The following is a 26,917-nucleotide window of genomic DNA, read 5'->3' on the forward strand; positions in this document are numbered from 1 at the left end:
TGCAACACCAACGCCACCAACACGCCCGGAAGCACACGCAGGCACCGCCCCCTGCCCAGCCCTGGCCACGCCCACCTGCACCGCCACGAGCTCCAGCTCAGCTCGGATTCGCTGCCGGGCCTGGGGCTGGATGGCGGAGGTGGGCACCCTCTGATGATGATGATGATGATGCCAGGCCTGACCGAGGAGGAGTGTGAGAGGTACCGAGAGCTGCTGGAGGTCAAGGGTCAGTACGAGAGGAGCGGACGGAAGGAGCGGCAGGGGAAGGAGGGAGGGGGGGAGAGCGCCGGTGCTGAGGGGGAGGCAGAGGGGGAGGAGAGGGCCGAGGGCGGTCAGGAGAAGGAGGGGGAGTCTCCCCCGGAGGGGCTGACGCAGCATGAGATGGCCCTGTTGGAGGAGGAGCTGCGCCACCTGGAGTTCAAGTGCCGCAACATCCTGAGGGCCCAGAAGATGCAGCAGCTCCGGGAGCGCTGCCTGAAGGCCTGGCTCCTGGAGGAGGAGGCAGCCAGGCGAGGCCACGCCCCCGAGGTGGAAGACCCCGCCCACCACGAGCTGTCCGACATCAACGAAGCGCCGGAGAGAGAGAGGTCTGACCGGGAGAGCACCAGCGCCTACAACACAGGGGGGGAGAGCTGTCGGAGCACGCCGCTGGTCAGCACCGAGCAGCTCCAGCCCCTTCCTGCTCACGAGGATGGACAGGGGTCGTGCACCTCCCCTCCCTCGCTCCTCCCTCTCCTCTCCCCCCTCTCCCCCCTCAGCTCCAGCCGCCACCGGGAGCAAAGACGATCCCCTTTGAACTGCTCCTTTTCCCCCAACAGCTACAGGAAGTTCCAGACTTCCAATCACAGTCCTACTGCCACCACCAACCCCGTGCCCAGCCCTAAGTTCCGGTCTCTAAGTCGAGAGGTGGGGTCTCATAGGGGCATGGCGGAGGGGGGTTCACCTAGGAGGAGTTACCGAAGTAGCAACAGCGGTGCCCATATCAAGTCTGGAGGACGCAGTGCAGAGTCAAGCCCTTACTTTCCCCGCAGAAGCCAGGGGCTAGGGGCCGGCCTGGGTGTAGGGGTGGGCACTGGCCCCCTGGAGCGCTACCAGAGCTGCTTGGCCCTGCCCTCCGACTGCCCTGCCCTGCTGGAGCCTGTGGAGCAAGGGAAGGGCAGGGGGAGGGAGAGGGCAGAGTGTGAGGAGAGAGGCCCGGCGGCGGGCTGTAGTGCCCCGGCCAGTCCCAGGAGTGTGAGCAGTGCCCCTGCTGGCCCGGAGGCCCACCCCAGCCCTGTGCATTCCCGCCTGGGCCTGGTGCTGCCTCTGGGCTCCACGTCCCCCAGGATGGAGTGGAAGGTGAAGATACGTAGCGATGGAACACGCTACGTGGCCAAGCGGCCCGTCAGGGACCGCCTCCTCAAGGCTCGCGCCATGAAGATCCGCGAGGAGCGCAGCGGCATGACCACGGACGACGACGCCGTGAGCGAGATGAAGATGGGGCGCTACTGGAGCAAGGAGGAGCGCAAGCAGCACCTGGCGAGGGCGAGGGAGCAGAGGAGGAGGAGGGAGTTCATGATGCAGAGCCGCCTGGACTACCTGAGGGGGGAGAGGGGGGAGGTGGTGGGTGGCGGGGAGGGGAGGACGCAGGGAGCGGGACAGGAGGAGGCCAGCATCTTGGCTCTGAGTCAGAGGAAGAGCCACAGGAAGAGGAACAGGAGGATCCTGGATAACTGGATCACCATCCAGGAACTCCTAGCCCATGGCAGCAGATCTCCTGATGGGAAAAAGGTCTACAACCCTCTACTGTCTGTGACCACAGTCTGAGGAGGAGAGGAGAGGGGAAAAGAGGAGAGGAGCGGAAAGGACAGGAGAGGAGATGAGAGGAGACAAGAGCACAATGGTAAATCAGAGACAGACTCAAGACATCCATCAGAGAATGGCTAATCCATAGTTATTGATTGGCCCTTTCCAAAAGGAGCTCAGGAGAAACAAGGAAAAGAGATTTTAGAGAGGGTGAGTGTGATGAGTCTAATGCGCTAGGCATTGATAAGGAAGGAGAGCAAAGTAGGAAAGGGAGGAGGCCGGAGAAAACTCCACGCTTGAGTCACTAACAAGCAGAGGTACTTAGAGAATTGAGCACGAGGGGAGAGGAGCAGAATGAGGGGAGAGGAGGGGCTATGAAGAAAGCACAAATGATCATTTCTCCATCGTAGCGCACGTCTGAAAGCACAGGGGAGATGACCTGACACGTGGAAGGATGGATCGTCTGAAAGGGTGGAGAGAGAGATGGAAAGCACAACTTTGTAACTCTGTTCCAGTTAGCAGAGCCCAGCAGCAAGAAGAAGGCTATTCATTCTCCCGGCGAGCAGTGATGACATCACACCACATCAGACAGACTGTAGATCTGTCATTAGTAGAAGCCACTTTGGCCCTGCTCTGGCAGGCGCTCCCTCAGAGGGCTCTATAGCTCCTATATCTAGGCTGATGGGCCGAACCTCCATTTGTCAACTACTAACACACCAGGAGCTGGTGGACATAATGAAGTGTTTGCATGGTTTGACAAATAGAGCTGTACAGATGTGATGCTACCATACTCTATAATAATTATAACTGAATGTCTATGTGTACCCTGTATGTGTGTGTGTGTGAGAGTGCGTGTGAGTGTGTGTGTGTGTTCTTGTGCATAGTTATAGAAGTGTTATGTACAGTAAGCGTGTGTGTCTCTGATCATATTTATCTATCCAAGTTGCAGTTACATTGTTGATCCAGTATATGTCTTTCTTGGATGAGAGCATACACTATGTAGACGTGTTGACGTTCTAGAATAAAGACGTTTTCTATCATTCCATCTCTGTGCCAGTGCGTTCTTCATTGTGGTGTCATTTTATAAATAAATAAATCAACATCCACACTTCCCGACGGCAAGAACATATTTTATATCATAATAGCAATAAATATTCACGTTTTCATATCTCTGTATGTTTCATTTCATTTCAAACAAATACATAAATGTATATATACAGCTAAAATTCAATACATATGTGTGTATCATCTCTGTTTAGACACAATTTACTGTACTGGTACAATTTTACAATATTACTATTTCAGTGTCGACCCTGCTCTCCTAATTAGAAAGAGAAGATTCAAACCAACGTTGTCCATGACTGTGAGGGAACATAGAGCTGGCACACAGTCCATTCCAGAGTACATATAGATAGTTCATCTATGATAGTATGTACATTCATGGTTATAATACAGCTTCATTCAGTTAAGTGCAGAGTACGACATGCAACTGGGATCACAGCAGAAGCAAGACACCGGAGAGGACCTTCTGACCAGAGAGAAAAGAAGAGTAACAGGCGAGAGGAGAGGAGGGGAGGGGAGGGGAGGGGAGAGGAGGGGAGGGGAGAGGAGGGGAGCGTTAAGGAAAGGAGAAGGGAGGAAAGGAAAGGAGTGAAGAGGGGACAAAAAGTGAAAAGAAGTCAGTAGAGAAAAAGTGAGAAGAGGATTAATTTCAACCAAGCACCTGTCTTAGTGTTTCTCCATCCCCCTCTGCTGGTTGCGTGGGGTATTACAACAAGTTGCATTTGGGCTGTGTCTGGACCAATCAGAGAGCTGGAATTTAGGGGTGGCGGTGAAGGGGAGGGACTACGTATATGTGTGTCAGCTTGTGTATGTGTCCCTGTGTGTATTGCCTGCTGTTTGCCCAGTAATGAGTGGATATAGCTGTATCTTGTATCTTCACAAGCTTGTGTTAGTAACAATTTCACCAGTCAAATGTTTTTCTCTAGGATATTGTTCTACTGTCAAGATCAGAAGAGATGTTAGTATTATAGTAGTAACCCTTACCCCCAAAACACCATTTCATTTTCAAGCACGATAAAAAAATAAACGCAGAACGGTACAAAACAGCCCAAACAATAATTATTAATATTAATATTAGTAGTAGCTGTTACACCAATAATATCCATAGTAATATACTGTATCAGTAGCAATCGCTGTGGTAAACATCTCAGCCACATGTACCTCCATCATCAGGATGTTATACAGCAGATAGTCCATTTGGAATGGTTCCTTCAATATCATGGGGCTTAATAACAAGAGGAGAAAATCACATTTAGGAGAGTATTCATTTCAGTTCGAACGAACGAACGAAGATGTTTCCTGACACGAAGATCTAATTTGACAGCCTATACTGAGGATTTAAGCCTCTCTAGAATACTGAGCACGCAGGACGTGCTAGCAAACCTCCGACCCTGCAGGGTTCAGTGTGTGTACGTGTCTGTGCGTGTGTATGTGTGTGTGTTCCATTGTCTTTCTGTGGTGAAGGAGTAGATCCCACTGGTCTCCTCTATGTTTCATGCTTTATCAAAGGACACATATGGACAACACATTGCAGAAAAATAATTCTAAATCAACTACACATCCCATAATGCACTAGACCTTTATGAGCCACCATTTTATGGCCTGTGCTTACCCTGTGTACCACTGTACAACAGGCATAGAGGCTTCATATGTTTGGCACCCTTCCTCTGTAATCTTCTCTCTGGCAAACTAGCAGGTTATTTACGCCTGGCTAAAACACAGACACTCCTTTACATCTCTCCTATTGGCTAACACTAAACACAGCACGACCAACCACGTCGTCCAATCCAGCTGTGAGGCTGGGATTGGATCCTCCTCCTCCATCCCCCTTGAGGATTCAGACAGTTGATAAGATAGCAATTGAAGAAGACGTTCCCTCGTGCATCCACGTGTCTGCTCACATGTGTGTCTCTGTGTTTGTACATGTGCTGTTTGTCAGGCCAGCTGGTCATCATCCAGAGTGTGCTGTGTCAGCTCCCAGCCTGCCAGGCCATGTTGTCAGGTGATGGCCGCCTGTCAGGCTACTTGTTTGGGCAGTGGAGGTGAAAATAACAGAGGCTCAGCAGGTTTCTCTGCCCACTGCCCCTGCCCCTCCTCCTAGCCAGGCGGCCGTGTCGGTAGAGCTGAATCTGACCCCTCCTCCTCCTCCTCCTCCTCCCGGCCCTCTCCGCTCTCACTAGCGCCCCCTGCTGCCAGTCAGGGTACCCTGCTGCCCGGGCCTCCCTCACACCACCGTGCTGATACGACTGACCGGCTTGGACTTGGAGCTGCCCGCCCCTCCCGCCCCGCCTCCCCCCTGGCCAACTTGCGGATGAGGGGAGAGCGGGGTGAGGGGCGAGGGCGAAGGCGGAGGCAGGGGGGAGTGCGGCGGAGGAGGCGGGATGGAGGAGAGAGGGGGGTACTGCGGCACGTACTGGGCGGCCTGGGGCACGTGGCGGGCGATAGGGGTCTGGGGAGGGGGCGTGGAGAAGATGAAGTGAGGCTGGTGGGACGGGTGGGGCACCTGGTGGGGGCTGTGAGCGTGGCCGACGTGGTTGTGGGGGTGGCTGAGCGCAGCGTGGGAGTGTGCGTGAGGGTGGGGCTGAGAGTGGGAGAGGGTCAGAGGGAGTTTGACCACCCCTCCCCCACCCCCTCGTACCGAGTGTGTGTGATAGAGGGACAGCGGGGGGACGGGGGAGTGAGGGGAGTGAGGCGAGAGGGGAGGAGGGGTGCAGGTGTAGCGTCCTTGTCCCATGCCGTGGCTGCTGTGCCCGTGCTGCTGCTGCTGCTGGCCCAGCTGGCCGTGAGAGGGAGCGGGCGCGGGCCCCTGCCCAGGGCGTTTGCCCGACGAGGTCACCCTGTGAAGGGTGTGGTGGCCACTGTTCTGGGCGGAGGTGGGCATGGTGGGCATGGGCAGGGGCGCGGGCTGGTGGTGGTAGCGGTGGTGATGGTGGTAGGGCGGCGGAGGCTGCTGCGCGACCCTGCTGCCAGCGCTGCTGCTGTTGCCATGGCAATACTGGGCGTGCAGAGCTTGGATCTTGGAGGGTCCGCCAGGGTCGGATTGGCTGAGGGCGGATGGGGAGGGTGGGGGCGGCCCCCCTGCGGTCGGAGGGGGCACAGGTGCAGGGTAGTGGGGTCCAGGGGGGATGAGAGGCCCGGGGGGGCCTTTGGCTCGACGATTGCCAAACAGGCTCCCCAGGAAGGAACCGCCACTCCCTCCGCTGCCCCCACCCGGGCCCCCGCTGCTGCCACTGCTGGAGAGGGTGCCCCCATGGGACACCGGCCCCCCTGTGGCGTTGTGAAGCTGCCCCGGCCCACCCCCCACCCCAGATCCGGGGCTCAGGATGGGGCGATGAGGCCGGTAGTCTTCAAGGCCGTAGGGGACGCCTCCCACCATGAGGGGGCGCTGTTGGGATCGAGGGCTGCTAATGATGGAGACCTGGAGGAGGGAGAGGAGATCGAGAAAGTAGGAGTAGGGATGGCAGACAGGGAGGATAAGGAGAAAAAGAGAAGAAAGGAGTAAGATACTAACTACATGAACTCCAACAGTTGTTGGTCGTGATAATGCTCATATCCGCAAACAGCTGTGAAACACAAAGCAACCAGTTCAAACACAACACGCCAAACCAACACAAACACCATGCAGACGCGTCACATGTCAGTGTTCATGCAGGTGCCCTGTCACTCGTATCATGGTCCTCCACGCAGGGCCGCAGGGGGCAGCACTAGCAGTGAAACATGCAGAACAAGCTGGGGAGGCAGACCCATGCACGTCAGCCACGGGGATGTGAGTGGCAGCAGCAGGCTGGCCCACAGCGCCACAGCCTGGCCCTCCCTAACAACCAGGATGGTTAGTACACAAACACAGGACAGGAAGACAGCACAGACACCTGATTGGTGCTGGAGACGCATGCACCATCCACACGGTTGCAGGGGGGTTTGGGGAGTGGAACGCTCCACCCCCGCAGACTTACTTCGATGGCACTGTCCAGGGAGCCCACACTGTTCCTCCTCCCACGCTTCCCTGCACCCAACGCATAAGAGGTCATGATCGACTACCTTAACCTGTGTAAGGCAGACTTCTGCAACACCTAGCTCTGCAACCCCCCTCCCCCTCCACAACAATTGGTAAACAAATGTTCACACGCTCACATACACACTCCAATGTTCAGCATTACTTATAGATCAGCTGTTTCAGTAGATCACCCAAAATGACTGAGATCTGTTACAACCTTCTTTGCATTTCTTCCTGCAAATCTCCGTCTGGACACCAGATGGCACCGGAGCACTGCACAGTGTCAAGTAGCTTAGCAGATTTTAGCTTTCCTGTTATATCATAAACGATATTTCTCAGAAACCATGGTGAAGGCCTTCAGTCTGCAGGTCTGCAGAGGACTGACATTCAACAGAAAGGCCTCCATCACTCTGTCTAAGTGACAGCCACTTTGCTCAGCGGCCTGCAGGTTTTCAAGGACAACAGATTGAAATGAACATGTCTTGTGGATGCCTTTGTGTGTGGAAAACACACTGAGCTGGGGCGATCACAGACACCCAGTCACTAAGGCAGAAGAAGACCCACACAGGAGCTCCCTTGGGGGGGGTAAAGACAGAAAGCACAAGCCTACAAATTCTGGATTCTGGAATGATGATAAATTGTCCTTCAAAACTCCAGTAGACACTAACAAAGAAGCTGAGGGTGAAGATGGGCTTTTCTACTAAAACGAGATTCTGAGAATAGATAGAATTCTCAACCCGCCCCCTAATCACAATCTTTTCCTAATCTCAGTCTCAATCCCACTTGTGTCGACAAGTCCTCAGAGGGACCACTAATCACAATCCTAAATCTAATGTCAGTCTCATCCTACCTGTGTCAGACAGGTCTCGGAGGGAGGAGCTGAGGGCGGAGCGTTTGAGGCCGTCCACTGCAGCGTAGGTGTCGTCCAGACTGGGCCTTCCCAGGGTACCGTTCACCCCCACCGTCTTCAACCCGCCCCCTTCATTTCCTGGGCCGCCAGGCCCCGCCCCTCCTCCACCGCTGAGGACGCTGGGACGCACCACGCCTTTCTGCTTCTCCAGCTCAGCTGGAGGGAGGGAACAAGAGGGGGGAGGGGGAGGGGGGTTGAAAGAGAGAGATGGGGGACGATAAGGGGGGAGGAGTATTGGTGTGAAGTGAGGAAGATTTTTTTCGAAATTATTATCTAAAACAAGATTTACACATACAGTATAGAACTTTGTATGTTGGTCAGTGTTGGATTCAGAGTGACATCTTACAACTCGCTGGCAAAGTGTATTATTCTGACTGCATTCTAGTATGCAGTAGCGTAGTGTCCTAGCGTAGCAGCGTAGTTTAGTATGCTCACACTCCACGCGGTACTTCTCCATCTCCTGCACCTCGGCGATGCTCTCCCGCAGGTCGGAGGTGAAGCGCCCTCGGTCTTGCTGGCTGGGGGCCGTAAAGGCCATCAGCAGCTGCCTCTCGCTGCCCGGGCTCGCACACGTCAGACGGATACCGTGGGGGTAGTCTAGGGGGATAACCGCTGATGTGTAAACTAATCAACTACACATCCGTTCATCAAAAACAAGTAAACATACACAGTAAGCAGGTATAACCGTAAGTATGCAGACAACAACATTTACAAACAAACAATCAAAATGGCCAAGGTAGGACCACTACATAAATAAATAATGACATTGCAGTGTATCCTGTAAAAACATGGATTTAGGGTTGTAATTCAGTGATCTAGTAAGGAGATACTCTCTTGCAAATCACACAGATATGCTTGAGCACACACACACACACACTACCATCAGGCGACCTGGCATACAGCACACTGATGATTCACTCGTTACAATCTGTCAGGATGGAGACGAGGGTGAAACATTGATAATAACATGATATCAGTTGTATCTCCGAGACGATAACAACACACGACCAGCATGGCAAGCATACAGCTGAACCCTCTCATAGGTACATAACATCTGCAATACTGCTCATGTTTCGATGAGGTCATCTCTCTGGACGGAGAGTGATGTTTACAGTGTGAGGGGGAACAACGATAACACGTTTCACTGTCCTCACTGGTCTGGTTGGATGGCTGTAGAACCCTACTGTGAGGCTATAAATAGAGAGAGATAGAGAGAGGGAGAGAGAGAGAGGGAGGAAGGAGGTGGGGAGAGGGGGTGGAAAGACAAAAAAGGGAGATGAAGAGAGATAGTGGTACAGGGGGGGAGTGCAGATGGAGGAGAGAGATCGAGGGAGGACAGAAGGGGAGACAGACAAAGGGATAATGAAGAGGGTAGAAAATGAGCAAAGGAGAAAAGGATGAGAGTGAAAGAAGGAGGAAGAAAGAGGGAGAGAAATAGAGACAGATGGAGGGACAGATGGAGGGACAAACACTTACAGGAGTTCTGGAACATGTGAACTTGCATGTCGACCAGAGGAAAGGACTGTCTGAAACTGTACGTGACCGAGGTCTTCTTCTTCTGGAAGATCTTAGTGACCTGGGAGGAGGCAGGGGAAACACAGAACCTTAGAACTAGGACAGAACACGAACCACATAACCACTCAGAGTTGCATTTATCAGCAGAACATCTTTCATTACAGAATTGTTAGCTTTAGCTTTTAAAACTAAGGCCTTCAGCTATTCCACAGAAGGAATACCTGCTGATTCAGCAGATGTTTTTATTCCAAACACGTAATTGTGAAAACACACACTAAGATTGAGTAAACACTGCCAAACCCAGCTGCAAGAAACATACACAAACCTGATCACCCTGAAAAAAGATATGCTCTTGTATATTCACGAGCATACAAGTAAGTCATAGTAGAACCCACCCCAAAAACGACCATATGGAAATGTATATCCGTATGGGGAACGTGGTTATGTTGGTGGTGTTTTTGTATCTTATCTTTAAAACAAATACTTGGAAAATAATCTATCTCAGCTAAACATGTGAAAGAAACTGGCCTGCCATGTTGTCACAAGCTTAAAAAGTTCAATTGTCCACTAGATAGTATGATGGGTGCTGAGGGTGAGCCGTACCATGAGCAGGTCGTTGAAGAGGAACACCTCTCGTTGGTGGACCCCACTTCTCTGGGGTCTGTTAGGGTCGGGCACCTCATACAGCTGACAGCAACACACCAGTCTACGATGAGGCAGGGACAGCACCTGCAGCAAGCACACACACCGACACACTTGTGTCTATTTGTCTGCTAACTAACACTGTGTTGTTTATCTGTCTGCTAACTAACACAGTGTTGTCTATCTGTCTGCTAACTAACACAGTGTTGTCTATCTGTCTGCTAACTAACACAGTGTTGTCTATCTGTCTGCTAACTAACAGTGTTGTTTATCTGTCTGCTAACTATCACAGTGTTTTCTATCTGTCTGCTAACTGACACAGTGTTGTCTATCTGTCTGCTAACTGACACTGTGTTGCTTTTATAACTGTACCACAGAAGCTCCAGGGAAGCAGCAGTCTCACCGGCTTCTTGCCCACCACCACCCTCTCCACAGCCTGGACCTGGGACACGTGGTCATCATTGGTGCGGAGCTCCCACTTCTGGATCCTCTGGTAGATCCCGATCAGCAGGTCCCTGGGGATGTCCTGGCCGTTGTCCACCCCTGGGGCGGGCGAGGGGGCGAGGGGGCGGGGGAGACGCGGGAGGCGGACAGAGGGAGAGAGTGAATGAGCGGCAGCAGTTGTTTCGGTGGCAGAAAGAGTGAAGCGTGAGCGACACACACAAGCACTGTGAAAGCGTGAGGGGGCTTTACATACATTTTCTGGGAAACTGTGTCAAAACCTTTGACTGGTACTGTATGCTGATTTAGGATATGCTTCGATATGACTAGCACTACATTTAGTCATTTTTGCAGACACTCTTATCCAGAGCACTAGCTATCTAGTTGTAGAGTAAGTTGTAGGTTACGGGAGATGGAACCCACCACGGAGGTTCTTGATGAAGTCCTCCAGCTTCATCTTCCTCTCTGGCTTGACGTTGGGGCTGTACATGTCTGTGTTGAGGAGGATGATGGCGAAGGCCAGGATAAATATAGTGTCTGGGTTCTGGAACTGTCGGATCAGGACCGGGTTACACACACAGTACCGCTGACTGGAATAAGGTGAGGGAGGGGGGAAGAGAAGGATCCAGAAGGAGACAGTGAGACAGAGGTCACTTAATGAGATGGATGGACGACTTATCAAGTTGCCATGCCTCAGTGAATTGAATGAATCCCCCAGTATGCCTAAATGTAGTACCTGAAGGCCTCCACGAGTCTCTCTACCTTCTGGGCCTCTCCCTGGACCTTGATCTGGGCCTGGAACTTCCGGAGGGCATCGTCCAGGTCCATTCCTAAGAAGTCCATCTCATCCAGAACACAGCTGGAGGGAGGGGTGGGGAAGGGCAGGGTGCAGAGGGAGGGGTGGGGAAGGGCAGGGTGCAGAGGGAGGGGTGGGGAAGGGCAGGGTGCAGAGGGAAGGGTGGGGAAGGGCAGGGTGCAGAGGGAGGGGTGGGGAAGGGCAGGGTGCAGAGGGAGGGGTGGGGAAGGGCAGGGTGCAGAGGGAGGGGTGGGGAAGGGCAGGGTGCAGAGGGAAGGGTGGGGAAGGGCAGGGTGCAGAGGGAGGGGTGGGGAAGGGCAGGGTGCAGAGGGAGGGGTGGGGAAGGGCAGGGTGCAGAGGGAGGGGTGGGGAAGGGCAGGGTGCAGAGGGAAGGGTGGGGAAGGGCAGGGTGCAGAGGGAGGGGTGGGGAAGGGCAGGGTGCAGAGGGAAGGGTGGGGAAGGGCAGGGTGCAGAGGGAAGGGTGGGGAAGGGCAGGGTGCAGAGGGAAGGGTGGGGAAGGGCAGGGTGCAGAGGGAAGGGTGGGGAAGGGCAGGGTGCAGAGGGAGGAGTGGGGAAGGGCAGGGTGCAGAGGGAGGAGTGGGGAAGGGCAGGGTGCAGAGGGAGGGGTGGGGAAGGGCAGGGTGCAGAGGGAAGGGTGGGGAAGGGCAGGGTGCAGAGGGAGGGGTGGGGAAGGGCAGGGTGCAGAGGGAAGGGTGGGGAAGGGCAGGGTGCAGAGGGAGGGGTGGGGAAGGGCAGGGTGCAGAGGGAGGAGTGGGGAAGGGCAGGGTGCAGAGGGAAGGGTGGGGAAGGGCAGGGTGCAGAGGGAAGGGTGGGGAAGGGCAGGGTGCAGAGGGAGGGGTGGGGAAGGGCAGGGTGCAGAGGGAGGGGTGGGGAAGGGCAGGGTGCAGAGGGAAGGGTGGGGAAGGGCAGGGTGCAGAGGGAAGGGTGGGGAAGGGCAGGGTGCAGAGGGAAGGGTGGGGAAGGGCAGGGTGCAGAGGGAGGGGTGGGGAAGGGCAGGGTGCAGAGGGAAGGGTGGGGAAGGGCAGGGTGCAGAGGGAGGGGTGGGGAAGGGCAGGGTGCAGAGGGAGGAGTGGGGAAGGGCAGGGTGCAGAGGGAAGGGTGGGGAAGGGCAGGGTGCAGAGGGAAGGGTGGGGAAGGGCAGGGTGCAGAGGGAGGGGTGGGGAAGGGCAGGGTGCAGAGGGAGGGGTGGGGAAGGGCAGGGTGCAGAGGGAAGGGTGGGGAAGGGCAGGGTGCAGAGGGAAGGGTGGGGAAGGGCAGGGTGCAGAGGGAGGGGTGGGGAAGGGCAGGGTGCAGAGGGAGGAGTGGGGAAGGGCAGGGTGCAGAGGGAAGGGTGGGGAAGGGCAGGGTGCAGAGGGAGGAGTGGGGAAGGGCAGGGTGCAGAGGGAGGGGTGGGGAAGGGCAGGGTGCAGAGGGAGGCCAGGATTAGAGGTGGAACTACGTCTAAAAAACATATTTTAACAATAACATTTCATCTGTTATCAGAACACTTTTTACCCAGAACACTGTCACTGTCATATTGGTCCCCCTAATGGTGCCTAATGATGAGCCATTCCCTGACTTACTCCAGCACATCCTTGTTGAACTGTTTCTGTCGGCAGCCAAGGAACTCTCCAATCATCTGTCTGCTCAGCCCCTTCCGCTCCAGGATGAACCTGGCGATGCCCACAGGCGTGTCTGACACGAAGCCTCTCTCTATCAGGTACTGGATACCCTTCTCTGGCTTCCTTCCAAGGAAACACACACACACATACACACAGTTAGACATACACTCGCAGTTGCAGTACACACACATGCACTTGCATTCATGAAAACAAACCCCGTCCCTTCAACCCCGATCCCTCCTTACTTGTTGAACAGGTTGAGTCCGATACGATACTGTCGCCTCTGGACCACGTCATCATTGAAGGCGGGCGAGTCCCAGCTGTGACGAGACTCCCTCTGATAGGTCTGTTTCCCCAGAGGGGGGAGGGGCTCCCGCAGACTGTCCCGAGAGGAAGAGCCTGAGGAGTAGTTGATGGTCTCGTTGGAGTTGGTGGTGGAGTTGAGACTCTCGTTGTCTCCGTCCGAGATGAGGTGCTGCTCCAGGCCCGGGGCCATGGCACACATGGAGGGCGAGGAGGAGGAGGAGAGGATGGGGGTGAGGGGCTGCTGCTGAGGGGTCTGAGGGGAGGGGGAGTCGGGGTAAGGGTAGTGGTGCATGTGGAGGGGGTGGTGGGGGTGCATGGGGGGGAGGTGGGGGTGAGGCTGATGGTGGGGGTGGGGGATCGGCGGGTGAGGGTGGTGGTGGAGGATGGTGTGGTGGGGGAGGTGCGGGGGGATGGGCGACGGGTGGGGGCGGACCAACGGCGTGCGTGTCTGACCCTGCGCCATGGCAATCGAGCGTCCATTGGGATTGGCCTTGATGGTGCCTTGAGGTGACCCTCCCGGCCCCATCCCCCCTCCTCCCCCACATCCTCCTTCTCCCCCTCCTCCCCCGTCGCCCCCGGGCTCCTGCTCCTGCTCGTACAGCAGCTGCCGGCTCAGAGACCCCCGGTCAGACCGGTCACTCATGTCCACGGAGCTGTCACTGGGGGGCTCGATGGTCAGCACGGGCAGGTGGCCCCCCCCTCGGTGCCGGTGGTCCCGACACTCCGTACAGGGGGTACTGCGGCGGCTGGTGCTGCTGCCCCCTCCCTCGGTCTCCCGGCTGTCCTCCCGCCCCACCCCCAGGCCCCAGTACTCTGTGTCCGTGCTGCTAGGGGGGCGGTCCATGGACATGGGGGAGGTAGGGATCCCATCGTCCATGTAGAGTGTGACGTCGCTGTAAGTGGTCGCTGTGCTGTCCTCGTGCACGCCCCCTCCCCTGCCTCTGCCCCCTCCCAGACCCCGACGGGGGGTGGGGGTGTTGCTGTTGTTTCCCCACACGCGCTCCCTGAAGTCTTCCTCCCTCTCCTCCCCGCCTCCCTCCTCAGGATCGCCCTCCTGAGAGTCCTCCTGTCCAGACTGGCAGGTGAGGGAGTCGTCCATGGAGTCGGCCAGGGACTTGACCTGGGAACACACACACACGCAGGGTTCCTCAGCTAAACACACAGCCTCCTTCCTTTTGTTCTATCTATCCCCTCCCTCCCCATCTCTCTCTCTTACTCCGTATTCATCCCTGTTTCCCTCCGTCCCTTCTAGTTCTCCCCCCTCTCCCCCACAACCCCTCCTCCCTCCCTCTCACCTGTTTCGAGAAGGATTCATCCATGTGGGAGTATTCCTCCCTGTCTCCCCCCTCGGTGGCACCAGGCTGCCCTCCAGTGTGGGAGTACCTGAGAGGGGGGGAAGTACAGGCATGACGAACAACCACAAGACTACACACACCATTGTCAGGGTACCTTCTGCACAATAACAGATAGTATCACATTCAACACATCACATCTACCTAGTCAGACCCTGGTCCTGGTCCTGGTCCTGGCTTTGGTCCTGGTCTTGACCCTGGTCTTGGTTCTGCCTGTCGTCGAAGGAGTACTGCAGCCTCATGTTGTTGAGGATGATGCGGCGCGTCATGCGACTCTCTGAGGCAGAACTCCGCAGGCGCTGGAAGTTCTTGTTCATGCGGTACTGCCTGAACGCCGTCTGGATGGTCCGCGCCGCGCGCCGACTCAGGAAGTATCCCCCATACTTCCTCTCCAACATCTCCACCTGGCCGATCAGAGACAGAGAGAGAGAGAGAGAGAGAGACAGAGAGAGAGAGAGAGAGAGAGAGAGAGAAAGAGAGAGATAGAGACAGAGAGAGACAGAGAGAGACAGAGAGAGAGAGAGAGAGAGAGAGAGAGAGAGAGAGAGAGAGAGAGAGAGAGAGAGAGAGAGAGAGAGAGAGAGAGAGATATGGAGAGCTCATCACCTTCTGCCATTTGATAATGCAGCTGTTAGTCTGTCATCTTATTGGAGAGGTCTGTGCTGATACAGTACAGTATGTTAGGATGAGGAGCATGTGGTCACATGGATCTTCCATTAGGGATAATGCATTGAATCCTACCTTCTTATCCTGGAGGTCTGTGGAGAGCTCATAGCTGTCTGAGAGGGCTTTGCAGCGCTTGCTCTCCTCCTCCTCCTGCTTGCGGAGCGCCAGGCTTGCAGGCTGATGGCGTGTTCGTTGGGCCCAGGCCAAGCTGGCTGGGCTAGGAGGGGTTGCCAAGGGGGGGCCCTGGGCATAGAAGGGGGGTCCCTGGTGGCCGGGGGGGATGGCGGGGCAGGTGTAGCGTAGGTCAGTGTGGCCCCCCAGGTAGGAGGCGGGGCAATAGGAGGAGGAGGAGGAGTCTGAGAAACTGAACGTCTCTGGACATGGGGGCTCTTCTTCCACACTGGAAGGGGGGGGGGGGGGGGGGGGGCAGAGAGAGAGAGACAACGACAGAGACAGAGAGACAACGACAGAGACAGAGAGAGGAAAGAAGAACACAGTTGATCTAAATGACTCAGGGCAGAATGAGACCTTGAGAAAGAAGAGGTGGATCTGAGAAGAAGGAGGTGGAAGACCAGAACATCTCCACACAGGAGCCAAGAGGAGGCTAAGCCAGCCTACTTTAGAATCTTCACCCAACATCCATGCTGCTAACGTGCCCACATCCATGACCTCATTATCCTGAACCTGAGAGTCCCGCTGTCTTCTGTACAATCTACAGCCATAGCTACAGCCTGGATATATTACACTGCTACTAACACAAACACACAGTCATGCAGAGAATGCACGCACACATACATACATACATACATACATACATACATACATACATACATACATACATACATACATACATACATACATACATACATACATACATCACACACACTCACACACACTGTACAGACACAAATACACATTTTGCTGACAGGCTGTTAGACTGGCACAGAAGGCAGGGTACTGCGGGTGGGCAGTGACAGCTTCTCAGCAGCTCGTCACATGACCATGAGTCATCAGTGTGAACAGCAGCAGCTGAGGTGGAGAGAGAGAGAGAAAGAGAGAGAGAGAGAAAGAGAGAGAGGGGTGGGAGAGAGAGAAGGGAAAGAGAGGGGAGAGAGAAAAGACAGGCTATAGAGGGCAAAGCGAGAGAGAGAATAGCGAAAGGGGAGAGAAAGGAGGGAGGGAGAGAGAGAGAGAGAGAGAGAGAGAGAGAGAGAGAGAGAGAGAGAGAGAGAGAGAGAGAGAGAGAGAGAGAGAGAGAGAGAGAGAGAGAGAGAGAGAGAGAGAGAGAGGAAACAGGGGAGTAACCTACTAATGCCTAGTGGAGGTTGTTGGGAACCAAGATCTCTAGTCCTTTCTGAGACATGTGGGTTCAGAGGTCACATCTGGAGTATCCATCTGTGCTGAGATACCATAACAGATAACAGGGAAACAGCAGGGAATTCACTCCACGTGACCCATCAGTAAAACTTCAAAGAAATTAATGCACCGACTGACTGAAATTGAAACTGACTTTGCATACAGTATTGTAGTCTTCTTGGTGTAATGCTGTACAGTAGCAGAGGTGGCTCATCATTTCTAATCAGATAACTCTGATACTATGAGAACCCCAAGTCCACAAGGGGGTTCTTTCTCTACTCTGATACTTAGCACTAAAGATAGATGCTGCACTCCTGCACTGCAGGAATTCAAACCAAAGTTAACTTCAAATGCACAAACACACATACACACACGCTGTACACACATTCATGCACAAACACACTCCTCCAAAGAAGCCAAAGAAGTATCTGCACTAATAAATTGTGTAGGCGCTGCAGTAAATCTCAGGATGGTACTCTCACTAATTATACAATCTGGCAACTCTCCAGTCATATCCCACTTCCCCTTCTCCTTACCTCTCTCTCTCTCACACCTCGCTCTCCTTCTACCTCTCTTTCTCACTCATCTCACTTTCTCTCCCTTACTGTCAACTTCCCCACTCTCCCTTACCTCTCTTTATCTTACATCTCTCCCTCTTTTCACCATTCTCCCAGCTGAGTTGCACTCAGTTTAACTTGCTGTGTAACCAGAGCCGATGGAATCATGACAGTCCTGCTCAGGTGGTGAGTCTGGAAACAAGAACTAAAACATACCCTGCGCTACAAACTGGCTCAATTCTAACAGGGCCAGGTAGTTCAAATCAAACAATCTCCTAGCCGGGTTCAATTGTCTGACAGACAGGTGCCTCTGTTGGGAAAGGTAGTTTATATCAAACACACTGTCTAGGTCTACAGGAGACAGACACACTCACTGTCTAGGTCTACAGGAGAGACAGACAGACAGACTGTCTAGGTCTACAGGAGACAGACACACTCACTGTCTAGGTCTACAGGATACAGACAGACAGACTGTCTAGGTCTACAGGAGACAGACAGACAGACAGACAGACTGTCTAGGTCTACAGGAGACAGACAGACAGACAGACAGACAGACAGACACACTGTCTATGTCTACAGGAGGGACAGACACACTGTCTAGGTCTACAGGAGAGACAGACACACTGTCTAGGTCTACAGGAGAGACAGACACACTGTCTAAGTCTACGGGAGAGACAGACACACTGTCTAGGTCTACAGGAGAGACAGACACACTGTCTAGGTCTACAGGAGAGACAGACTGACAGACACACTGTGTAGGTCTACAGGACAGACAGACACACTGTCTAGGTCTACAGGACAGACAGACACACTGTCTAGGTCTACAGGACAGACAGACAGACACACTGTGTAGGTCTACAGGACAGACAGACACACTGTGTAGGTCTACAGGACAGACAGACACACTGTGTAGGTCTACAGGACAGACAGACACACTGTGTAGGTCTACAGGAGACAGACAGACAGACACACTGTGTAGGTCTACAGGACAGACAGACACACTGTGTAGATCTACAGGACAGACAGACAGACAGACACACTGTCTAGGTTTACAGGAGACAGACAGACAGACAGACAGACAGACAGACACACTGTGTAGGTCTACAGGACAGACAGACAGACACTGTCTCGGTCTACAGGAGAGACAGACTGACAGACACACTGTGTAGGTCTACGGGAGAGACAGACAGACACACTCACATGTAGGCCCGGGCCCTCCGAGGCAGCTTGTTCTTCCTATGGAACCACATGGTTCACAAGGAGCCAGTGACAAGGAAAGAGAGGAGCCATTCACTCACACACTGGAGATTTCACACACATACACCCACAAAAGCACAATTAATGAGGCATTCACACAATAACTATTTACTGCAACAATCTGGTTGGTCTCCCTATTCTTTCTCATTATCGTAAACACAGGCCTTGACACAATCCTTACACACACTCCATCTATACAACATATAAGCCTACACACACAAACAGGTCACTCACACACAGTTGGATAGTGGAGCTAATCTATTCTCACCATGTGGTCTGTAACCAGCAACACTCTGGTGGCAACCACTGTTTTAGCCGCAGGCAAAAAAACTAGTGAAAGATCTATCACTACAATTGGCTGGTGTGCTGAAGCGCTAGCTAAACACAGTCGCTATAACAACACGGTGCTGTCCTCTCTAAACTGGGAAACACAGCTGAGTGGACCTCATTTAGCTTGACATGCAGAGATAAACAAACATGAAAAAAAAAAACACCTGAGTTGCCCTCTTCTCTTTCCTGTATTCTGGTTTCCTTAATGACAACAAGGCACCTACAATCTACGTCTCGCCTCTCCCTCCTCCCATCACAGAAGCAGTTAGGACTGTTGTCATAATCCCACAGAAAGACACCTAATCTATCCAAAATCCAAACAGCAGGAGAAAAAACGGTAATCCAGGGAGCAGGTCTCTTTCAACCAGCCTGTCTACCAGTGAATCACAAATCCAAATAACCAGTCATTGTGCCAGTCAATCTACAGGAAGTCTTTGTTATTGGAGGGGGAAGTTAGTTCTAGCCCTACACTGGTTGCTATGGAAGAGACACACCCACGAGGGGAGTGAGAGCCAATCATTACACAGCACTCAGGTTTGCTCAGGGAGGTAAAAGTTCCAAAGTTGCTGCAGATAGAAGCATGTGCAAGCGTACGTGCCTGTGTGTGCGTGTGTGTGTGTGTGTGCCTGTGTGTGTGTGTGTGCCTGTGTGTGTGTGTGTGCCTGTGTGTGCGTGTGACAGCAGACTGCCACAACGCCACAGGGAGTGATGATGTCATGAGAGAGAAGTCAGGTGCTGAGCTCCAGTAAACACAGGACAGGACAGTGTACTGCAGCCTATCACTGCACTGTGCAAAACACCACCGAAATATGCAACCAGATGGCAACTCTGACCCCACTGTCTGACAAGCCTTTTCATGGTTCAAATGCTAGATGCACCTGTGAGATCCATGTGTGCGTGTGTGTGTGTGTGTGCACAGAGTTATTCGGAATGGAGAGCGTTACCGTCAAAGCTTACAACATTAACAGTGAATGGAGCCACAACAATTAGAACAGGGATCCACAAGCAGGGGTCAGAGGTCATATCCATCCAGAACGGCATGTCAGCCTCTGAAGGGGTCCTCATTAATAGCTGCTTGTCATGTCATTAATCATTCAGGCTTATTAATGGAGTGGGAGGTTTAATTAACACTCGGGCTCTGTCCTATTCTGTAAACACAATGTGTATGCCAGTCAGTTGAATAAGAAAGCTAAACAAAATGGTCTGTCCTTCACTTGACACACATCTCATGTGTGTAAGGAACACCAACCCATGAACTAAAAATCCCAGGTGCTCACAGCCAGGACTATAACACAATAGGCCAGACACAAAAGGAGAAAGGCAATGTAGTAAAAATAGTATGCACATTGATTCTGTGGTGGTAATTTGTTTCTCCCTTGTGACTGCTCAGTGTAAATCAATTACCAATTGCAGCAGAACAGACATCTCACACCGACAACATACACAATCCAATCACGTGCACGTAATTACTGGTACACAACACACACACACCCACATACTGCTGACAATCATAACTTTGGCAAAGGGAACTCTCACTAAACAGAGCTACAGTATAGTACAGCTGTAGGTTGCTCCCTCATCTGAAACGCTCCTCCCCACTGGCAGGGTGGCTTACACACCGCTGACTAACACACACACACACACACTCACACACACTCACACACATACACACACACACACACACACATACACACACACATAGGCATACATATGTACAAGAACTTACTGTAGTCACACATACCACACATACACACTGCACACACAATAAAACAAACAGACACACACACACACACACACACACACACACACACACACACACACACACAGGACTAACAAAGTACTATCCCCATACTGACTACAGAAGACCACAGCCTGGCTTGAAATCAAACAACCATAGAGACGTGTGCTAAAGAGAAGGGGACTTTGAAGACCTACTTCTGAGATGAGATGGGGGATGTGTGTGTGTGTGTGTGTGTGTGTGTGTGTGTGTGTGTGTGTGTGTGTGTGTGTGTGTGTGTGTGCGAGCCCCTCCACCAAATGGAGAGCAGTCCTCAGGCGGTGGGTTGGCACAAGCTATGTATGGCTGAGGGTCAAGTGGATGACACACACACACTCACACGTCTTTCATGTGCTCTTTTGCTTTCTTCTCAATCCTTCTCGTTTCTCTTCCTATGTCCTCTGTCCTGTTTTCTCCCGCATCCTTCTCTCCCTCTTCCCTCCTATCTGTTTGAGCAGAGATTTGGCCCAGTCTCTGGGCTGTGACACAGGCGCTGTTGTTAGCATTTGGCCTCTGCATCCAGCTCATCATCTCTCATTTCTCACCTCGTCATTGGCTGCCATTGGAGCAACCCAGGCGTAACCAGCTGAGACAGCACCCTGATTGGCTGAATCAGACATTTTAGCTATCCAGACAGCATCCTGATTGGCTGAATTAGATGCTTTGGCAGTTCCGTTTAGGATCATGATTGGCTGATTAGATGCTGTCTGGCAAGGAGGCCGTATGCTTGGCCACCTGTGTCATGTTGAGACACAACTACGGTTGAGCACATTCTCAAACTGTTTCAATCAAATATGAAAGCTAATATTATGAAATAATCTGCCATGTTGTGTCTGTAGTCACACAGAGACAGAGGTATGAAGCTGTGTCTGTAGTCACCCAGAGACAGAGGGATGAGGCTGTGTCTGTAGTCACCCAGAGACAGAGGTATGAAGCTGTGTCTGTAGTCACCCAGAGACAGCGGTATGAGGCTGTGTCTGTAGTCACCCAGAGACAGAGGGATGAGGCTGTGTCTGTAGTCACCCAGAGACAGAGGGATGAAGCTGTGTCTGTAGTCACCCAGAGACAGCGGTATGAGGCTGTGTCTGTAGTCACCCAGAGACAGAGGGATGAGGCTGTGTCTGTAGTCACCCAGAGACAGAGGGATGAGGTTGTGTCTGTAGTCACCCAGAGACAGAGGGGTGAGGTTGTGTCTGTAGTCACCCAGAGACAGAGGGATGAGGCTGTGTCTGTAGTCACCCAGAGACAGAGGGATGAGGCTGTGTCTGTAGTCACCCAGAGAGAGAGGGACGAGGCTGTGTCTGTAGTCACCCAGAGACAGAGGGATGAGGCAAAGGAGGTCAGAGGGTTTTCAGGCCTGGTGAACATTGCCCACTTATCTCATGACATGAGGCGTACTAACATTCTCCTAACCCCACTTACAGCACTGCAGCCTTCCTCTCCCTGCTGCAGACCAGCTCCCTACTCCCGAGATGAATTAACCACTTACAGTACTAGGCACTTTATTATCACAGGGTAATGAAAAAGAAAAACAATTTGTAACCTATTTGTGTAAAAACAAACTCTGGTTACTCACCAAAGTGCCCCTGGGTAGTATTTCTTGTCAACAATAGCACCATGTTTTTCAGTCTATGTAGTGAGAGGCCACTGAAGGGTCATACTGTAGCTGTTGTTGTGAGAACACAGCAGAAGAGGGCAAATGATAAAGTAGGATTGATAATGTTGCAGTCACCTCAAGGTCGAAGTTATAAAGTCTTAAATATCTTCACAGTCAATGGAAAAGCTGGCCCTTGTTCTTGGTTACTGCCCCTAAACACATTTAGTCAATCCACTGCAGAGAGGAGTGCTACCATCTTGTGTCAGATACCCATGGGCCAAAAGCAAAGTTGGACAATCACTCTTAACCACAGTGTTCTTCTAAGCAGGGGACCCAACAGCAGGCCTTCACTCACAAAACTCAAGCCTCTACCAAGCATCTACCATCCATCATCACCACAGACTTGTTTCAAACTGCCTCGGCTACACATACAATTGTCAGTACTGCCAGTAAGTCAGTCAGCTCCCGTATGTCAGCTGGTTCCTGGGCCTGTACCCTTATAAAGAGAGGCACGCGGTGAGAGGGAGCCAGACAGAACAGTCACACTGACGTATTCTAGACCTGTGATGTAGCTCATCAACACTGGGGTGAGAATGACGATGCTTTTATAAAAGTCACAGCTGTAAATTTAGAATTTGAACGAAATGGAGCACAATGAAGTCAGAGTTGTCGCGGTGTACGATCTGTTGGTGATAATGAGCAGCCTCTGACTAGAATTGAAGAGTCAAGCCAGGGCATCTTATTTTAAGGGTCTCTAATAGATTCCCCGAGAACATTCAATTAACTGTGATTAAAAATTCAACAACCACAGCCTTGCTCTAGCCAGTTGATCAATAAAGTCGGAGTTGGATTTCCAGTATATTTGCTGGCTGTAGACTATCTGCTGTGTGCATCCTCTATACAGTGTAACAGACCTCAGAACCGTAATCAGCTGGGGGAGTCAACAGGGCGGAGTGTCGGCGCCACACAAAAAGCGGAAAAAAGGCAAAGAGGATGAGTAGCTTTGAAGGAGGAGAAGAACTGAGCAGTGGAGATGGGGGAGAGGGCAGGAGAGAGGAGAGGCCATATGGATGAGCGGAGACGGATATCAAGGAGAGGTGAGAGGGAAAATAGCGAGACGAGAAATGAGGTGGAGCAGAGAGAGAGCAAGCGAGAGGGGAGAGAGGGTGGGAAGAGCGCTAGTGTGGACAGAGAAGCGTAGGAGCGGCGGCAGAGGTGAACAAGAGGAGAGGAGAGAGGGATGGGAGCAGAGGCGAGGAGAGAGGGATGGGAGCAGAGGCGAGGAGAGAGAGCAGGTAAGGCCTGCCAAGGGTGGAGGTAGAAGCGGAAGCTGACAGCAGGGATTCCTTCAGCTGTTTCTATTTGCGTGTCAACATGAAGTTTGAACACACACACACTCACACACCATGCAAATGCTCTGTACCATTTCAATATTTGAGTTTGATCGCGCATAAATATGCGACACGTTTACAGGACGCTGTGTGGAGTTCGACAGCCTGCAGTGCTGTGGAGGATGTGAGCCGTACAGGATTGCAGTCTGTACTGTACTACCCCTCCCTCCTCTCTCAATGGGCTCATACAGACCAGACAGATAAGACATGACCACACAGTCGCTCTCTCTCACTTTCTCCCTCTCTCACTGGCAATTCTCTCATACCCACGGGAGGGAGGCAAGTTGGGAGGCATTGAAGGAGGGAGAGAGACAGGTCGCAAAGATATATGGAGGCGGAAATAGAGGCGAGCAAGCAGGATAGCAGGCAAAAATGCAGAGAAATGAGCAGATATTCAGACACTACTGCACACATCTGTCTAGAGTGATGCAGAGAGAGAGAGAGTACAGTGCAGTGAGCTCCGTGTACAAGACATTTATTAAACCAAAGATAAACGTACAACATTCAACAGCTATGTACTGCTGGACATTCCAGGATCCACATTACCTGATAGGTGAATTGTAATTAGCCTTGGTCCATTTACTCAGAGCTGGACCTAAGGCACAGGCTCACTGACAACTGGCCTTGGAATCAAGACCCACTAATACACAACTTATCCTAGCATTCAGACTGAAATTACTCAAGTTCAACATGTGTTTAGAGGTCCCCGCTGTCCATCATACATGCCATTGAGATAGAGAGGGTCAGAGAGAGGAAGAGAGATCCAGGCAAAACACTTAATGCTCCTGACTGTAGCACAGTAGCATTCTCGACTGTACCTTACACTTCTCGTTCGAGGGTTATCAAAGAGAGTTCAATAACAGCACTATTGATTATTGCCGAGAAACACGACAGAAAATTGATCTAGCTCGATATGAGTAGCATAAAGACTAATTCAATTTTGTGACTAGAGAAATGTTTTACATTATGTCCCCTTTAGCCTCCACACACGAGTGTTGGGATTTCAATGATATTTGCGTGTAATGGAATGTGCTGAAGGAATACTGTCAACAACCATTGTATTTGCCGCATAATTTCTGAATGTAATTTCAAGCTTATGTCTTACCAGTATACGAGCTTGTTGTGAAGAATTGCAGGCGTCTTGTCCGAAGCACAATTTATGCACCACATTGTTGCTGGCCCACGTACGGGTGCGTAACCGTTATCCTTTTTCCTCATTAATTTGGCTGGAGCTTTGACAGCCTCTCCGAAAGAAGCGCGTGCCGAGGGTTTGTCGTCACGCGCATGATTTGTTATTTCAGGTAAAGCTACATCATCATTAACTCACTGATGGGCTTGGAAACGTCGAGCGTCACATGCGGTTCAATCCCTTAATCTTCCCTATCACTTGTGTTTTCATTCCATCCCCTCATTTCTCTGTTTTCCGTTCGCTTGAACCTCCAACGCGGCAGTTTTTTCCCCCAGCTGAGCTAGCCAACAGCGTGACACAGCAGTCACGGCAACAACACAACTGGAAGACTGAATTGGTTAAGCATTTCGACCTTCGTGATTTCAGTAACTTAAAGTAAAACCGTAGACTAGGCTACAGTAAAGCTCCCATCTCCTTATAGTCCGATGCCAACAGAACAGGGACAGAGTCCCTGTGCGCTTCTCATGAAAGTAGAAATCCTAACAAGTGTAAAACAGAGTAGTTTTCGCTTCTGAAGTTAGATTGAATAGATATGCGTTCGTAGTGAGACTAAAATAAATCGCTTCGGTCTTTATTTCCAAGACACTTTGGGAGACCACTGGAGCATGAAATGCCTTCTCTCCTCGCTGGTTTCAGTGACAACACCACCACAGGGACCTAGTAGCCTAGTCCATCCATCCCCTCTGTGTTTCCCTCTCCTCGACTCTGGCCAACACACACCCACTCATACCCCTGTGTATATGTTTATGTGTGTGTGAGTAAGAGACAAAACCAGAGCAAGTTCCTCTCTACCCCCCTCCCCTCACACACACACATACACAAATACACACACACACACACTAACTAGTGCCTCAGAGACAACATTCTATAATTCATCACCACTTCTAATAAGTAGCCCTCTGTCTCGCTCCATCCCTCCTCCCACTATCTGTCATCTGTCCTGTCTTTTCTGCCATCCTCATGCTAAACCTCTCCCACCACCACCCCTCTCTCATTCCCCTTGTCTCTCAGTTTCCCTCTCTCTCTGAACAGCCCAACTGTACTTTCAACCTGTGCTTTCTCCTTCCTCTGCAAACAGATCATTTCAAGCTGTAAACAGTGGGTTAATACATTTTGAAAGACAACAACCGTGCATTGTGTTGTATAGTATAGAGTATGCCTATTTCTTTCTGGAGCACATTTATGTTTTTTGATAATAGTGCCAAATGTTAATGAGGCCCGTCCCAAAAAAACAAAAATAATCTACATCGCTTTGTTCCGAACCAATTGTTGGATTACAACGACTATAATTAGATCCCATTCTGATCTCCTCAGCACAGCCTATCTCTCCCAAACAGTGAGCCACCGGGTCATGGCACCAGAGTAACCTTAACTGAGGCAAGACTGCTGATCTGTAGTATCAACACTCCCCCCCCCCCCCCCCCCCCATAGTAAAATAGGGGGAGGGGGCTGAGTTGTGACTGATAAATAATGAAGTGAATCTTTTCTTTCTCTTCCTCTTATTTATTCCATCATTCCAAAACATCCATTATTTAGTCCTTCACTACTTCTCTACACCTCCTTCTCATTCTCCTCCATCATATCTCCCACAATGCAACCCTCTACCGTGGTTAGGGTTAAGCCCTCTTTCACCTGAGCTTTCTTTTACCCCCCCCTTTCTCCACTGTTTAAAATAATCAAATTTGGCTGAGGGAACAGAGAACGAAGAGAGAGGGAGAGTTAGAGAGAGAGAGAGAGAGAGAGAGAGAGAGAGAGAGAGAGAGGGAGAGAGAGAGAGGGACAACAGAGAGAAATAAAGGGTAAGAGAGGCAGTGGGAGGAGAAGGTTGCCTAGAGACGGTTGCTGTGAAACCAAAAAGGGGAGGGGTGCTGGAAGCTGAAGTCAGGAGCGACGTTGCCATGGCGACCGGGGTTTCACACTGTCTTGCTGGATTTAGCGCAAGATGGGAGGGCCTGGATCAAACATATGGAGCCTAGCACACATACAAACACAATACCACACACACACGCACGCACACACACACACACATTCTCTCTCAACATATCCGCACAGTCACACATACTACCACACACACACTGTACAGAGACTGAAAACTGTAGTCCTGCTGTAGTGCCTAGAGGATAACCCACAGAGATACACACACCCACAAGCTACTGTATGCTCTTAGAGCAGTACATGCACACCACATAAGGATACTGCAGGTTAACAGCACCATTCGCCTTCATCAGATGTTTTCAATCTCATCACTACAACCACTCCACATTTACCCTAAATCGAAAACCTCTTTGAACGAAAAATAACGTGTTCGTATAACATTTGCTTAAAACTTGAAAAACTTGAAGGAAGGCACACATGTTGTTGTTGTTGACCAG

General features: G+C 51.8%; 2 protein-coding genes across 2 annotated transcripts in view; one reads left to right on the forward strand and one right to left on the reverse strand.

Annotated features, from left to right (window-relative positions):
- LOC136945325 (PDZ domain-containing protein 4-like) overlaps window positions 1–1,806 on the forward strand; it is a 10,702-nt gene extending 8,896 nt beyond the window's left edge. The window contains exon 9 of the mRNA XM_067239089.1: window positions 1–1,806. This exon is cut by the window's left edge and continues 297 nt beyond it. Coding sequence (XP_067095190.1) covers window positions 1–1,806 — 1,806 coding nt within the window.
- Window positions 1,807–5,071: 3,265 nt separating this feature from the next.
- LOC136945326 (IQ motif and SEC7 domain-containing protein 1-like) overlaps window positions 5,072–26,917 on the reverse strand; it is a 40,690-nt gene continuing 18,844 nt past the window's right edge. Inside the window, exons 3-17 of the mRNA XM_067239090.1 lie at window positions 15,167–15,491; window positions 14,570–14,829; window positions 14,369–14,456; window positions 13,647–14,193; window positions 13,013–13,586; window positions 12,729–12,890; window positions 11,086–11,208; window positions 10,773–10,939; window positions 10,312–10,451; window positions 9,870–9,995; window positions 9,228–9,327; window positions 8,187–8,348; window positions 7,692–7,907; window positions 6,801–6,850; window positions 5,072–6,265 (exon numbers count right to left, since the gene is read on the reverse strand). Coding sequence (XP_067095191.1) covers window positions 5,072–6,265; window positions 6,801–6,850; window positions 7,692–7,907; window positions 8,187–8,348; window positions 9,228–9,327; window positions 9,870–9,995; window positions 10,312–10,451; window positions 10,773–10,939; window positions 11,086–11,208; window positions 12,729–12,890; window positions 13,013–13,586; window positions 13,647–14,193; window positions 14,369–14,456; window positions 14,570–14,829; window positions 15,167–15,491 — 4,234 coding nt within the window. The remainder of the gene's footprint in view (window positions 6,266–6,800; window positions 6,851–7,691; window positions 7,908–8,186; window positions 8,349–9,227; window positions 9,328–9,869; window positions 9,996–10,311; window positions 10,452–10,772; window positions 10,940–11,085; window positions 11,209–12,728; window positions 12,891–13,012; window positions 13,587–13,646; window positions 14,194–14,368; window positions 14,457–14,569; window positions 14,830–15,166; window positions 15,492–26,917) is intronic.

Source organism: Osmerus mordax, chromosome 7 (genome assembly GCF_038355195.1).
Source record: "Osmerus mordax isolate fOsmMor3 chromosome 7, fOsmMor3.pri, whole genome shotgun sequence".
Taxonomy (NCBI): domain Eukaryota; kingdom Metazoa; phylum Chordata; class Actinopteri; order Osmeriformes; family Osmeridae; genus Osmerus; species Osmerus mordax.